This window comes from Argiope bruennichi, chromosome 5, assembly GCF_947563725.1.
Source record: "Argiope bruennichi chromosome 5, qqArgBrue1.1, whole genome shotgun sequence".
Lineage (NCBI taxonomy): Eukaryota > Metazoa > Arthropoda > Arachnida > Araneae > Araneidae > Argiope > Argiope bruennichi.
In genome coordinates, this window is record NC_079155.1 from 31,419,202 (window position 1) to 31,436,292 (window position 17,091).

The 17,091-nt window shown below is 26.4% G+C and overlaps 1 protein-coding gene across 2 annotated transcripts in view; it reads right to left on the reverse strand.

Moving 5' to 3' along the window:
• Positions 1 to 604: 604 nt before the first annotated feature.
• The window catches only part of LOC129969456 (gamma-tubulin complex component 2-like), a 40,896-nt gene continuing 24,409 nt past the window's right edge, over positions 605 to 17,091 (reverse strand). The window contains exons 16-27 of one of the 2 annotated variants that reach the window (XM_056084032.1): positions 16,950 to 17,011; positions 15,062 to 15,174; positions 14,763 to 14,913; positions 13,642 to 13,821; positions 12,519 to 12,592; positions 12,080 to 12,177; positions 11,900 to 11,970; positions 11,199 to 11,373; positions 10,608 to 10,751; positions 8,062 to 8,148; positions 5,340 to 5,491; positions 605 to 936 (exon numbers count right to left, since the gene is read on the reverse strand). In XM_056084032.1, the coding sequence (XP_055940007.1) occupies positions 870 to 936; positions 5,340 to 5,491; positions 8,062 to 8,148; positions 10,608 to 10,751; positions 11,199 to 11,373; positions 11,900 to 11,970; positions 12,080 to 12,177; positions 12,519 to 12,592; positions 13,642 to 13,821; positions 14,763 to 14,913; positions 15,062 to 15,174; positions 16,950 to 17,011 (1,374 nt within the window). In that variant the 3' untranslated portion in view covers positions 605 to 869. The remainder of the gene's footprint in view (positions 937 to 5,339; positions 5,492 to 8,061; positions 8,149 to 10,607; positions 10,752 to 11,198; positions 11,374 to 11,899; positions 11,971 to 12,079; positions 12,178 to 12,518; positions 12,593 to 13,641; positions 13,822 to 14,762; positions 14,914 to 15,061; positions 15,175 to 16,949; positions 17,012 to 17,091) is intronic. The other variant, XM_056084033.1, reaches the window with a different exon arrangement.

A 17,091-nucleotide genomic window follows, 5' to 3' on the forward strand; every position in this document is an offset into this window, starting at 1 on the left:
TTAAAATTATATAAAAAAATCTCTCATTTTTTGCTAATAATCAATCTGGAATATCAATTAAGTTCTCCTTTTTCATGTCAAAATTTATATTTTTTTATTCAAGTACAAAATTAAACAGAAGACGAGATTTACAATAAACTAAAAAGAATGACATATGCCAAGGACATTCAAACAAAGGGAAGTGCTAAACATGACAACAATGAATTGATTTTCAATCCCCCCACAATATCTTATTGTTATAGAAAAGCAAGAAAATTTAAATGAGAACCTCTTTTGGAAGATACATAAAAAGATGATTCACAAATGAGTGAGAGCCTATTTTGGAATTCATATCAGATTCTCATTGAACCATCTCTCTCATACAGTTTCTGATACCAGGATTTACAAATTAAGTCCTTACATTTTATATCGAAACAACTTAATCTTTCTGAAATGTCAATTTATTTGAAGTAATTTTTGAATTATTATTTTTCATAGCATTATAATTAAGTTTTTAGTCACTAATATTTAAAATTAGAAAAAAAAAAATACAAATAAACAATCTAAAGTGTATTTAAATTGAAAAATATAATGTTTATAATAAACACTTGCAACTCAGATACAATTAAAAGAAAATATGTTGAGGAAAATCAAAATTTATTTCAGTTATATCTACATTAAATATAGAATATTGGCACTGTTTAAAGGAAACAATTGAATCAAATAATTGTACAACAACTGAAATATGATGAATTTAAATGTGGTGGAAGGTTAATCTATACTATTAGTAATATTAAGTATATAACAATATATGAGATAAATTTTAAACATTATAAATAATACAACACTATTCACAAGGAAGAATTCAAGAGGAATGCCACACAAGAAGATCAAACATCATCTTCATTTCCCATTTTCTTCAGACTGATTTCCTCGTAGAAACGACTGAAATCCAATCTGCAATATACATATATAAATTTGATGTTACATGCAAAATCATTTTAAAGTCATGTTTTACAACTTTCTTTTAAAGGTATAATTACAAGGGTTGTTCTAATGAAAAGGTACGAAATGGCACTGTGGGTATAAATGAAGACTTTAATCAAAGTATACACCAAAAGCCTGAGCACAACGATCCCATTGATTAACGAGCTGAAGGATTCGTTGTTCCCAGAATTCCTGTGGCCGTGAAGAGACCCAGTCCTTCACAGTGTCCTTGAGTTCGCCGTCCAAGGCCTGCTTCTTGTTGAATTCCTCAAGCACAGAAGAACCATTAACTCCAATGTGCTCTGTGAGACATTGCGAAGATTACGCAGGTCCATCAAGAACAAAAGACTGGGGCTACTCACGGAGGGTGTGGTTCTGCTCCATGATAATGCGCGCCCACACTCTCCAGGGTCACACACGCGGAACTGGCCAAGTTAAAGTGAGAGCAGCTCGACCATCTGCCCTACAGCCCAGACATGTCGTCCTGCGATTTTCATGTGTTTGATCTCCTGAAAAAACATCTAAAAGGGAAGCGCTTCAACTTGGATGGCGAACTCAAGGATGCTGTGAAGGACTGGGTCTCGTCACAGCCACAGGAATCCTTCGGCTCGTTCATCAATGAAATCGTTGTGTCAGTCTTATGGTGTATACTTTGAATAAAGTATTCATTTATACCCACAGTGTCGTTTCGTACCTTTTCATTTAAACACCCCTTGTAGTATATAGCATTTGAAAAAAATAAAAAATAAAATTCAATATTTATAATAAAATTCAGAAAAAATCATGCTTTTCTTGAGTAATAATTATAAAATATTTTTTGCATAATTAGTACTTATATACATGCACATAAATTATTTTATGTGATCTATGAACATGTAGATAAAAAACAAACTTTAAGCGTTGTTTGATGTGCCGATTTTCTACGAGTATGAAGTACAGCTTAATGGATTGAATTAAGTTAATTCAATGTTTTTTTTTCACTATTGCATCTTTAAACAAAGAATGAATTACTTTTTCACATTTTTTCATCATTTGAATTAGAATCAGATAATTTATCTTTTCTAAATTTATCAATTGTGAATAATTCAAAAGTTCAATATTTGTACCTTTCATACACTCTGTAAAATTGATCTCGAAATAAACAGGGTAAAAACAATGTATAAATAAAGTGCTGCATGAACAAAGCATTAATCATTACAATGGCTACAAACGAAATGGGTTTTTGATGAAGCATATAAACAATGCTTTATTGTACTTTGCTCTAAATGATGTAGAGAATTATATTTTATATTATGCAAGTCAATAGATGTCGTTAAAAAAATTTTGAAGTCTAAATTTTTATACAGTCTTCTGGTTTTATTAAATGTAAAATATAAAATTTTCTTAACAACAACACTTTAAATAAACAAAAAAATGTTCAAAAAGAACAAAAAGCCTTACAAAACAAGATTTTTATTTTTTACCATTTTATATACTTGGGCATTAATTTCTGGAGCTTGCATAAATTTTTCACTCATTAGTTTTATTTATTTTTCAGTGATTTCAATTGTAATGTTGTTCTGCGTTTGTTGCCCTCCCCCCCAAACTTTTTTCTGCTTTTCCAAAGCTGCCTAATACCTCATACAAGCTAATTTAGCATACTGAAGTAAATCTCTTGAAATCAGAACATTTAAAACATTTCCCTAAAAGTTTATGACATCATACATAGTTCTTAAACTTATTAAGGAATCTTCTTTCAGAGTTTCAACAAGCATATCCTTGTTGATGCTAATTTTACTTTCTACAACCAAATGCCGTGTGATAACACAATAATTGTTATTACAACTTCCCAAACATTAAGAAATTCTTTGGACTTCAAAGTCACTAGATTCATCCATTCATTGCAATCAATATCGATATTTTCTTCTTTTTTTCTGTCTCAGATTTTTAGCATCCTCTAGCTCTATCAAAAATAATTTGTATAATGCCTTCATTTCTTCAAACATGCTTTTTTTTTTGACAATGTTTTATAAGTAAGAAAAGATTTTCATATAAGAAAGGCATAGCGCTATTAAATTCAGATGTTTGAAATTTTTTAAGAAGTGACTGAAAAATGTTAGAAGAGAATATAAGAGATGCTAATTTTAGTTGGAATCAATTTATCATGGCTAGCATTTATAATATTATCATTCATGGCAGATTCTGGAAAATGTTTTTTTTTTTTAAATACTGAAATCATGTATGTGCTTATGTTATTGAAAACGTTTAAAGTATATTAACAAATACTGATGTTTTCTATCCAGCAGGTAGAACAAAACTTTAATGGCAATTCAGAACTTATAATTTCAATGAAATTGGCATGTCTTGCTGGACTATCCTTAAGTATTCTACACATTGCTCTTAAAGCATATTTGCTTTCCATCCAGCAGATTTATGTCTATATTGAAATGCTCCATGGATTATGTGTAGTCCACAAGTACCTAGATCTAAAATTTTACAGTGATTTTCACATAAAAGTTCTTTTATGATATATTTTTAAAAATTTTAAATTCATACTTGATTTATCCTTATTAATTCGTTAAAAGTAACTATATTTTGATCTAAATTTAAAATTCTCAAACAATTCTTTAGCAGTGGTATGCTTTAAAAACACTAAATTCCAATACCCAGGAAAGTCATTAAACACAAATATCTTGTAATAAGATCCATTTGGCCTTTCTGTGAAATGCAATTGTTACATAAACATATTTTTTAAGAGATTGTTGAAAAAAAATGGAGCTAATCCATTACAAATAATACACATTATTACATTTTTGGCAATTTCATTATCAATAAACATATGCAAAAATATTTCTGATATATGCATTAAGGGACAAATGTTGATAAGCTTGACAAAACAATAAGCTTGAATGCAGGTAAAAGCCCAGCTTTAAATTATTGTTTTTGAATTAAAAAGTTTGAAATCAGCTTATTTTCAGGCATCGAATCTGATGTTTTCGGTGCTGATATATCCTTTTTTCCTGTACTTCTTTTAGAAACACGACCCAATATCAATGATAATTTTTTTGAACTGGCAAGTAGTTCTGTAAGTTTTCCTCTTTTGATATCATGGTAAGTTCTTGTTTTCCCATTACATCAACTAATTATCTTCTTATAAAGTGGGCAGTACACAGCAAATGGATTTTGTGGAACTTCACTAACCCATTCAGCAAAGTGAGAATGATATTTTTATTTGCCCAATCTATGTTAAATACACATTTTGAACAACTCACTGTTAAAAAAAAACTTCTTCAATCTATTTGGAATAAGTTTACAATTTCTCAAATATTGGGCAAACCATTCCATAAACTCATGCGTAAGCAACCAAAATGCTTCTGCAGATTGTATGTTGGTTGCTATTCCTGCCAGAGAAATTTATTCTCTCCCACAGTTACAGCAGTCTCGTGCATGCAGATTAGCTGCAATATGGGAATCTCATGCAAAAGAACAGTTTCCCCTCAAATCGAAATAGGACTGATCTACACATGTACAAAAAAAGTGAGCGACTTTCCATGATTACATAATTGTGAATGGCATTTCATTTTTAAAGCTACTGGTTATGATCATTTAATCTTGCAATATTTAGATATAGGCATTTTTTGATGGGAGGGGAGAGAATAGGAACTAAGAAACTTAAAATTCCTTGTACCTTTCCAATTTTTATGGAAATTTTTGAATTTCTCTGCTTTTTCTCATGCCACAGCAATCTTATTAAAGGAATAGGAACCAAATAAGAAAAATCATTCATCTATGATTAATTTACCTTAAAAAATAGTTACAGGATAGAACGGAAATATTTTTGATTTTAAAGAAGTCAATTCATCTCAAATGATATGCAATATAGACATACGTACATATATATATTATACTGTACAATTTCCCAATTACATGTCTTTTTATCTAGCAGGAAGTAAAAGGATATTTGTCTTAAGGAAGTAAAAGGATCAAAAATCGGAATAAACAATTAGTAAGGAATGGATATAGATAATTATATAGTTACAGACACAGTTATTTTGTCATGCGCAGTGATTAAACAAGAATTGATTCATATTAGAATTCTAATAATTTAAAAATATCTTACTTTAAAAAATTTTTTTACAATGAATTCATTTTAATTATAGAAAATAATGGCAATAAAAAATTTAATAGTGAAGAAATGGTTAAACTGTTTGAGAATTCTTTGCGGTATTTAGTTCATAAATTTAAAAAAATAAATGAAAGCTATATGTATTAGCAATTCTTACCAAAATATTAATGACAGAATTTGTTTACTATAAACATTTAGATTATGACATTTCTACCTCTCAGCAGGTTTGTGTTTTTTATTGATGCAAGTTAATATTTTTTTTAAGTACCTGTAAAGCATATTTATAATTTTAGAAGTCTGCTTGCTTTGATGAACACTATGCAAGATGTGAAGCATGCAAATGATGCTTTGGTCAAATTTCTTCTCGTAACTGGAAACTTGCTGTTGAAAATTTTCCAGAGCAGCTGGGCAACTTGCCATCTGTGAATAAAACATTATTATATAATGCAAATATATAAAAAATTATATAAATTTTTGTATTATGCTTTTTTAAAGAATAAAAAATTATAGAACAAATTTTTGCTTGATTTTTTAGCAAAATGATCTGAAAATATTTGAACTATCGAAATTCTCTACCTGATCAATAGAAAGTAAACTAGGAGCTAAATACTATATCAGTACAGTAATTAATAACCACCTATTTTCACAAAAGACATCTAAGAATTCTGAACAAACATTAAAGGTATCATAAACAAGAATATAAACAAAGATGTATACAATTCTGGGAGTGCACACAAAATTATTGTTAAAAGTCACTATTTTCAGATAATTTTCCTACCCCTCTAGATCGATACAAATCTATAAACATAAAAGACAATATTTGTATATATGTTCCTTATAGACTAAAAATTACAGGAGTGAAAGCTGAACTATTTAAATGTACTTCCCTCATTTAAACTTACAAGATAAAAAATACTTTCACACATGCCTAAAGGTAAGCTTGAGTGCATTTATACAATTTATATCCATACTTTCATAAAGTGAAAATCAAATTTTGTGAAGTCAATGACATTTTTTTTGTCTGTAATGCTCAATTATTTTATGTTTATTAATTTCTTAAAATTTAATATCAATCGTGATGATTTTGCTGCTTTATGAAGTTAACCACAAAATTATTGCAAGTATGTGGATTGAATTTGAAAAATTCCTTTTTTTTTCTTTCCTCCATGGATAATTATACATTGCATGCTATCACACCAGAAAACCGAGGCAGACATTTATATCTGTCAAATGGAAACACCAAAAACATATATCCAAGAGTACTGCAATGGACTAAAAAGTGAAAAATAATGCATACATAAATATCTAATCTTAAAGAAATACAATAATTGATATCAAACTTTCAATTCCATTAATTTAAACTATAAATCTATGCAAATCCAACAATATCAAAATATTGTCAAATTCAGTTAACTGCAAGAAATTCAAGAATACATTCATATTAGAAAGTTTCAATTGATAAAAAATAATCTATGAAATACTATTCTCATTAGAAAAAGAAAAATGTTATGAAGACTGTTTTATATTATATTATATATATATATATATAAAACAAAGACTACAATGTACATTGTATCATTTTTTATCAGTATTTAAATAAATCTACATAAATATTCAAAATAGAAAAAGATTATTTAATTGAAATTTCTTTATTAAAGATATTTTCTATTCGACTCTGAAGGTGTAACTGATTCAAATATTCAATGAACATAAAAGGTTATATATTCAATAAGCAGATTCAAATACATTAATCAATGTCAATTTATAAATTACAACTTTTACAACCAAAGTGATCCATTCTATTGTTTGGATATTATTTTCAAAGCAGTATTTAATATGAAAGTGTTCGATAACAACAACTTTTCCAAAGATTTTTGAGTATAAATTGTTTAATCCAAGTCTTTTTCGTTCTGCTTTCGATAAAAGATGATATAAGCAATCATAACAGAAAATTACTTAAATATTTTTTTAAAAAAAAATGTTGAATGGATTCTATTTTAAATACTTTTTTTTTATTCAAAAGAAAATGAAATGAAGACCATCAAGCACTTCCATTTTTAAAAACAAGGTATTGTAGGAATATAAAATTTTCTTCACTATAGAGAAAAAATACTAAAGCAAGCAAGATATTATGATTAATTAGCTTTAAAGCATGGCATTTAGAAATAAAAAAAATGACACAATTTCATCATTGAGCTGTCACTTGGTAGTATTTGCCTTTTTGCAAAGGAAAACAGGAACATTGAAAAACATGAGAGATCATAGTCATTGCTGGAGACTACAAGTCAATTAAATTTTGCTCATTTTCTTATGTTTTTCTATACAACTGCCTTTTATTGCAATTAATAAAGAAAATGTTGATTTTTAATGGAAGAGTTTGGGCAGCCAAGTGAAGTCGATGATACATTAAAATAGAGAAAAATAATAACTTGATGGAAGTATCATGTTCCAAAACAACTTTTACTTTTTAATATAAGATAGACTTAGTTGATATTTTTCAATTCTACATCTTTTTTTTTAAAAAAAAAACACAGTGTATTATGAAAGATATAATTTAATATTTGGTATTTTGCATAAAAGTGTTTTTTAATTTCGTCTTTCACCAACATCAGTGACTTCCACTTATGTCAGCTGACTAAGAATATACCATAAACTGAAAACCAAACATGATAAAAATATAAATGTTTATTGTTAAAAATTAAGTAGATTTACTATAAACCTGAATTTCTTGAAAATATGAAGGTGTAAATGAATATATTTGAAATTAATATAATAACAAAATGGTTTCAAAAAGAGGAGTGGCAATTAAAGAATTTGGGATTATGAATGTCAGACATTTTTTTTTTCTCTTCAAAATGACAACCAAATTCTGAATGATATATATAAAATAAATGAAAAAACTAATTCAATACAACAATGGAAAAAAAAATCTATGCAAATAAAATTTTAATATATTTCAATTTTTTTAAAATTCTTATATTTTTACTTACATCCAAAAGTGGTTGTTCACGTACAGAATACAATAAACTGTCACCAGCAGCTGACATGTCCATATCCATAGAACATTTCATAATGCCCTTAGAAAAAAGCCATTTATGTAAAAGAATAAAAATGGAAGCAATAAAACAATTAGAAATAAATTTTATAATTATGAGCTATGGAAAATGTTGTAAGAGTTATTAGCAAAAATACATTTTACAGATTTATATTAAAGAATTATTGTTTACAATTCATAGATGAAAAAAAAAAAATCAAATTACCATGATTATAAAAGATGAATATGAGTTATCCAGGTATTCTTGATAAATTTTATTAAGAAAAGAATCAAATATAGCAAAATGCAATCAGTATGAATTGTAAATTAAAATACAGAAGCTGTCATATTTACAGGGACAAGAATGAATGTCTAATTTAGTTTTGATAAATATTATAAGTAAGGGAAATTGATTTTGCTTTTAGCAGCAATAACAGCATTTAAAAATCTTTCTGAAAGGAAAATTAGAAATAAGTTCTGCTTTGGTATTTAGGTAATCTGAATGACAGCATAGGAGGAAAAATAGTTAAATCATAACATAGATCATTGACTATTGCAAAACGCTTTTTATAGACATTTGCTTTTACATCAGAATGAAGGTTACACTAGTGTCATGCACATCAACAATGTGAGAATCATGGTTCTGAACTAATTCTTATTCTGTGTTCATGGTGTATAGCAATGGTGATTTTCATGATGAAGAAAATAATCTATTACATTATTAAATGAATCAAATTGCTTTTAGTTATAATCATTTGATAATTTTCCAACATAAAAAACAAAGCCCAATAAAAACAATATCTTAAAAATGACTAAATAAAGCAAAAGTTAGAATATCTTCAGTATTATACAATGGTGGATGCTGCATAATGTGATCACAATTAAATCATGTTATCATTCGCTTTATATAATCAAAATACTCTGAACTTGAACTGACATATTCAAATATTCAAAAAAAATATTCAATTAGTATGATCACTCTATTGCTTAATGTTGTTAGGTTTCAAGTAGAAAACTTCAAACCTAACTGATGTTTAATTTTCAACGAGTGTTAACGGTTGATATTCATGTAATTTCTTGCTCCATTGGGAAAGAAACATTTAAGAGTCAATTTTCCTTTTGTCTAGAATAGAGCAATTTTGTTTGATTTAAACAGACAGCCATGCCACCAGGTCTGGCTTGAAATCTTTTGAATAGTTATAAAATATTGTTGCTCGTGATTGTATTATGAAAACAAAACATGTTTTTTAAGAGCCGATTTGAGTATTAAAGATAAATTTAAAATTTGAACAGGTTGTGACAGTTTAACTAAAATGATGCAATGCAATGCTGTGGTATAATTGAAAACTTTGCAGCAGCATCTTTATAAAAATTTGAAAAATCATGAGTATCTTGTGAGCAAGACTTAGCAATAAATGTAATAATACTGAGAGGGATGAACACATTGATAAAAATCCATCAACAAATAGTGAAATGTGCTGAATAGAGTACACTCATGAGTATCCAACTTCCATACTATCTGACCTAGTTTTCTTTTATCGTAATTAAATGAGGAATATAAGGCATAGGAAGGAGGCTAAAATGCAGAAGCAGTCATGTATTAAGAATTTTTTCAAAAATTAAAAACCGTAAGTATTGATTCTCATTTTAGTTACCTTTCCATATCTATGTAATCAGTTATCAGTAAAAAATGAAATCAACTTGATTCAATTTTCTTAAGAATTAGGCATGCAATTTACATTAATGTTTTTTTTATATTTCCACCATTTAAATCAAGTCTTACAAAATTTATATTAGAATGTGTATAGTTTATATCCTTTAACTTGCTTTTTCTCAAAGAAATTTTTGAAATATGCAGTGCAGTATATAAACTACGAGCACAGAGTCTTCTATTTTAACTTGATACATTACTGGCAACTACTTCTATGATTCACCAGGTCGTGGACACGCTCACATTCTATGTGGTTCGAGATAAATGGAGAGCTTTGTACTCAATAAATGAGAAAACACGTATTATAATAGTGAATTTTGGTATAAAAAACTTTGTCTTCTGGTATGTATTGGTGGCCAAAGAAATAAGCTCACAGAACTTCCACTTTTTTGCTATCTGATCTGCCTGTCCGCTACATTAGGCCAGATATTTGGGAGTGTACTGTGTTTAATAATTTGAAATCTAGCATACAGCATTGTTCAACAACTTAAAAAAACAAGAACAATGAAATTAAGAATAATATATAAATTAAAAGTGATAGATTAATCCTTACTAAGCAACAATTAAGGAAATCATTAAAATCTTATTTTTTAAATAAATTATAGATTGCCTTGAGATAAGTGTTTCTTTCCTATTCTCTTGATATGATACAAACATAATGAATTTTACCTAATTCATTATAGTTATCACAACAAGTTTTGAAAAGATTACATTAGGTGGCAGCTAACAATATTCAAATTTGAGAATTGCAATTTATGGATAAAATACACAAGTATGTACATATATCTTACTTGTAGAAAAATTGAGAAGTCAGCACATAAAGTCATGAGAGTTGCCAACACTTGAAAAAGCTTTGGGTTTGCTAACATACAATCTTCGACACATTTTTCAAGAAAATCATTATGACAGAAAAGTACCTCATCGACATTAGTAACCTGGAAAAATACATAAGAGATCAAAATTACTTGACAGTTTTATTGTTTAAAATCACATTTATATAGTTAGTGGCAAAAAATAAATACAAGAAATTTTTTTTTTTATATTTGGCATTAAATACAGTAGCAGCTATTACAGCTTTTGGCAATAATAACTGCCACATGTTCAGATTTAGTGATTATATTGTTTCACAAAATGAAAATAAAATTAAATCAAGTATTATAAAATTTCTAATTCTTTTTATAAATAGTTATTTTGTTAGGAATTTACTGCAACATTAAATTCCTGAAAAATGCTATTAGTGTAAAAACTAATTTTAAATGGTAATTTAGTATTTCTTGCATCCAATAGACTTCCTGTTTTAATACATTATAAATTTATAGAGGCTGACCATTGTGAAAAATGAAAATCAAATAAATAATTCACAAAATACACATATAATATACCTGTGAAATCTTCCTGAAAAAATCATTCCAGTGTGGCTCTATAACTTCAAGAGTTAAGTAATAATCAAGGTTCTGGATGAAATTAAACATACGCTGTCTCAAAGCAAAAGCAGATGCATAATGGCACATCTCTGAACGAGGAAGTGACTTTGTTCGTTTGTTTAAAGACCACACACTGAAAATTAAATGAGACATTTTTTAAAAAACTATGAATACTGTTAATTAAATATAGAATATATTTCCAGGAAAAAAAAATGACTAATTAAATCTGAGGTACATATAGGGGGAAAAAAAACTAAATGATATTTTTTAAATACGATACAGTAATAATTATTAAAATTTAACATATTGTTCAGGTAAAAGAAATTAATAATTTAAAATTGATTATTTTTTGTATATAAAAGAATAAAAGTGCATTCTTTCTCTTGCTGGGAGAAACATTAAATATAAAACAATGCTGAAATATTAGCATTAATTTTACAAAATTATTCATTCCAGGTGATATAAAATAAATGGAAAATTTCCTATTTAAAGTGTACATCAAAATGTTGAAATTATCAAGAGTCATTTTTTTTCTTCTGCATTTATAATTACAAGATCTGCTTATTTAATGAATTTTAATCAAGTTATACAATGATTGAAATTTATACAATAATCTGTAGAAATATGAATGTGAAATTAAATTAAAAAAATATTCTTACCGTCCAAGCAATCTTTCAATATGCTTACAATAAAATAAATGACGAAATAAAATCTGATAATATGCCAAAGCCTGAAATACAGAAATCATAACAATTAAAATATTTTACATAAAATGCAATATATATCTGTTAGGAACATTTTAATAAATAAAGAAATTCAGTACATGAACAAAGCTATACCTTTCTATTAATGACGAGTGAAAGAGGCCATTTGACTTCATAATCAAAAACAAATGCTTCTAACCCTGTAAGCATCATTGATTCAGTGTTTCTATATTCTATGAAAAAAGAAAAATGAAAAATGCATTAAATATTTTTTAATCAGAAAAAAAATCAATAATTAGAAATCTTTTGTTGTATTATTTATACAAGGCTTTTATAATTGGCAGTGATTTGAATATATTTGCAAGTTTTAAATACCATTCAAGGATATTTGCACCCAGTAGTTAATTTCTGAATATTCCGCTTTTAGTTAAACATTTTTTACAAAGATATTGAAAATGAAAATGAATGAAAATATTTTTATAACAATTAAAAATCTATCTGAATCACATCTAAATTCTTAATAAATACACAAAAAGTGAAGACCGGAAGCAATTTAATCAACAGCATCATTTACCATTTTGAACATCAGTAGGGATCTGAAGTATCTTAAACATCTGAGTCAGCAAGTCGTATGGAAGGAGCTCAACTCTAAAAGAAACAATTTCTTGGTTTATTAGAAAAATTTAAAGAGGTTACCTCAAATAAAATGTTTTCATTTATGCCATTATTGAAATATTTTTAAACTATATAAAATATGAATAATTAAATAAAATTTGCAAAAAATCTATTTACAGAGATATTCTCTATAAAATTAGAGATAAGAAGATGTGACATATTTGTAAGTGTTCCAGTTACTTGTATAGACATGGTTTGAAATACAAAGGGGCAGAAAATTTCCTCCAAAGCAACTTCTATTAAACATAACCCTCAATGTTAGATTTTATTTTTTATATCAAAAAATTGCCCGCTCTTCTTTACATTCCACAAAAACAGATTTTTTTTTTTTTTTTTACAGAATAAGAAATTAATTTGTAAAAAATTAATTTCTTGATTAAGATGAAAAAAAATGGAAGGTACGGTTTTTTTTAGCAGAAGAGTTTACATCAGCTCTGATAGCAAAAACATAAATTTTCTTTAAAAATATAATATTATTTTGAACATTTTATGATACAAATACAAATTTTTACTCTTAACATATAAAAATATTTACTTATAGAAACATAGCTAACAGAGCTAATTTTGATAAAACAAATAGATTTCTGGAAGAAAAAGTCACAAAATAAAAAAATTTAAATTAGAGCTAATGTTTTGATATCACTTTAAAATGAAAATCATTGTAATTTACCCCATATAACCCCTTGCGTACCTATAGCACTAAATTAAAAATTTAGTGATTACAGAAATTTTTTAAATAACAGTAATTTAGTAAATAAAAAAATCATCAATATTGAAAATTATCATCATTATTTAAAACTCCTATCATTATTTTTAAAAAAAATGTACCAAAATGAATATGGCTCAACTTTATATTTTTATAAAATATACATAATTTACATTTAAAAAATATAATGGTTAACCTTTAAACATAACATTATTTATTATCAAATTGTTATTATTTTGACTTTATTTATCATAAAATTAAAAGTTAAGAATATAATTACTATTAATTTTTTCAAATATTTAAAGTAGATACACACCTGACATCATCTTTGTACTTATCTTCATTAACAACACTTGTACGTAAAGCAAGTTCTAATAAAGATTCTAATCTAGAAGGCATGATATCATCTATATCCTTTTGAAGTTCCTCTTCAGCCATATCCATAAACTGTACAATAAAATCTCCTTGGTCCAAAAGAAAATAATGCTTTACTGATCTGAAAAAACACCATTATAAAAAAAATTCAAATAATCAAACATAAAATGAAACCTCTAGTGACTTACATAAAATAAGACAGAACATTATATATGTCATTGATTTTTAATTCATTGGTTGTTAAAATAAAAGTCATTTTTGATCATATTATGCAAGTTATTTTTCCATTAATCTAAAATAAATTACAAGTCAAAATGCTAATAAACATTTATACTTTAAATAACTTTTTGAGTTAATTTCTGAAAGCTTCCTTCAGATCTCCAATTGTAAAAATTTTTTTATATACTACTGCCAACAAGAGTTAAATTCATTTTTAAATAGTTAAAAAAAATCTTATCAAACTTAAAATGTATAATACCAGCAACATTAATTTTTTCATTAAAACATTTCTTTAATAGATATAAATTTTTTATTTCAAATAGTAAATAAAAAAAAAAAAAAAAAAAAAAGAAAACAAGTTGGCAATCAATATTTTTAATTTATTAATTTAAAAAAAAATAAAATTACAGAAGCACTTATATAAAATTTCAGTTTTATGAAAGAAATTAATGGGTAAAATACTGCTGAATCTTTTATATAATCACATTGAGCAGTTGTTATCATTTATGATGTATCAGAGAATCGGTATTGATTATAACAAGCAGACAAGGAATTAACTAATTGCTACCAATTAACAAGTTAACCCATCAATTATCCAGCATCTGAATCTCTCTAAAATGAAAATGCTTGAATGCAGAGTGACTTTTTTAAAGTTTCAGCTGTTATGTTGGGATGACTTATTACATTTCAGCCGGTTGATGGGTTAATAAACTATTTTCTATGATGGTATGGATAAATGATAATTTTTAGTCTAATTTTTTTTTTTTTAAGAATAAACAGAAATGCTTATGCAATTTCAAAGAAGAAAAATAGCATATAGTTTTAAAAAAGAAAATTACATACAGAAGTCTCCTCTTCAAATCTGCATCATCCATTAAAACATCTAAGAGCTTCTTGCTAGCAAAATGATAAGCTGGTTCAATGTATTCTACATATTGACTTTCCCGTGTGGTATAAACAATTGCTTTAGCATCAGGACAATTCACAGGTTTGCCTAAGAAATTTTATTTTATCATTAGGTATACCACTTGATGAAATAACAATTTTTAATCAGCAATTAAACAAGCCTTTTAGAAAACAAATGCCCATTTCTTATCAATACAAAGAGTATATAACAGAATCATCCAAATGGATGAACTTACCACACTGTCTAATAACGTTTAAATATTTTCCAGTTCGCAGAATCATGTCAGCAGCTTTACTCAGGAATACTGGTATCTGATGAAATCTGATGGTGTAACGTTTCTCCCAATATCTCCAAATTAATTAAGGTTAAATAAATCAAATGACATCCATTTTTAAATTAAAAATTCCTGATTTACTATATGCGAATAAAGTTTTAAAATGCATACTGAGTATAAGAAATCTTCTTCAGTATGATTTGATACTAATAATATGGATGACTTACTTAAATAGATCCATATAATTCAATCTTAAAAAATACAGGAAAAGACATAACTGTGCTTTCAATAAATGGTACACCATTCAAACAATTCATTGCATACTGTTGTTATTTTTAAGTCAAAACCTGAGTTTAAATTCTATCATGAAATAAAAACATGTTTCATTGTCACTTTAGAAATTCAGTCTTTTTTTTTTTTTTTTAATTTTATTTTAAACTCAGATTAATTAATTTTTTTAGAGTCTTGGTTTATTCATCTCAAACTAATCATGAATGGAAGGTAACAGAAAACAGTATTAAATGTGAATTAAGAAAACCAGGCATCCTCTTCTTAATATAGCTCAATTAAATTAAAGAAAAGATCATATGTCTTATATATAAGCAGAAATACTATAAGAGAAAAATTCAAACCATTTTCTCTTTTAAAAATATTTTCACTTTTCATTATAGGAAAAACAAAAGTATTTTTCAAGAGGACAATTATAAAATAAATATTAAGTATGAGAATATAACATAGACACAAAGCGGCTTATGCTAAATTAAGTTCTATATTGCATAGTGATGGTTTTTGTTTTCTTTTAAGTTTTTTTCAATTAATTTTGAATAGAACAATTAATTAACACTCTATTAAATTTTAAACAATATAAAAGCTATTTTAATAAAGGATTTTAAATAACTAACTTTCAAATAATTTTATAAAGAAATAAAAATAACTTTTTAGTTTTTTTTTTTTGGCACTTGCTTATTAAAATTTAGGCAACTGCAATTGCATATTAAAAAAATTAATTGAAATTCACACAAGTTGAAACAAAAACGTGCAGGAATAAAGGTTATTTTTTGGTATTATTTACAAAATTTTTGCGAGAGAGTTCCAAAAACGCAGGAATTCTTCAAAATTTTGATCAAAACATCTTCCATAAAAATGTTAACAATTACATACTTTTTTGCATACAGAAATCAGAAAAAAAAAAAAAGATTAATTTATGGTATTGCGCCACTAGCTATAGTATTTTTCAATGTGAGTATACTTACAGATGCTCACTGAGAATTCAAATTTTCTACATTTTATTCTGATGGGATAACACAACATATAGTAGAAGAACCACTTATTTGATATTCTTTAAGAAATTGCAGTTCTTGAAGATACTTGAATGTCTTTTTCCTATGTCACAGCTTCTTAACAACTTTAAAAGAGAGTTATGCAGATTAACATTAGAATTTGAGTGTTTTGTAAGTTCCTTCTTTTAGACTTTTCAATTTTATAAGTAAATAAAAAAATTTTTGAAGGGGGGGGGAAACATACAAATTTATCTACAATAACTTTTTAAATATTTTACTTGTTAATAGTTTCTTTATTACTTTTAAATTTTACTTTAAAGAAAAATTTTCTGTAATGAAGAAAAAAACTTTTTGTCTGAAGATGATAAATGTTGAAAGATTAGATTATGAATGGGTTTGGATATAAGATACAGAATGAAATAAATGATTAAATTTATAAATTGAAATAAATAGGCAACTGCTACAATTCAGCAAACTATATATAAGAGCTCTGAAGGTAAAATTTATATTCTTTATTCCATTTATTTTCTTTGAAAACAAATAATGCAGATCAGTTAAGAAAAGGATACGCATCACTATATTCAGTTGGTAAATCTTCTTTCTTTATTAATTCGTTATCTTCAACCAGGAACTAAAACAAAAAATATTATAAATTACATATTTAAAAAAATTGTGTTTAAAAGAATCTTAAACTATTTAGAAAGTCAGAAA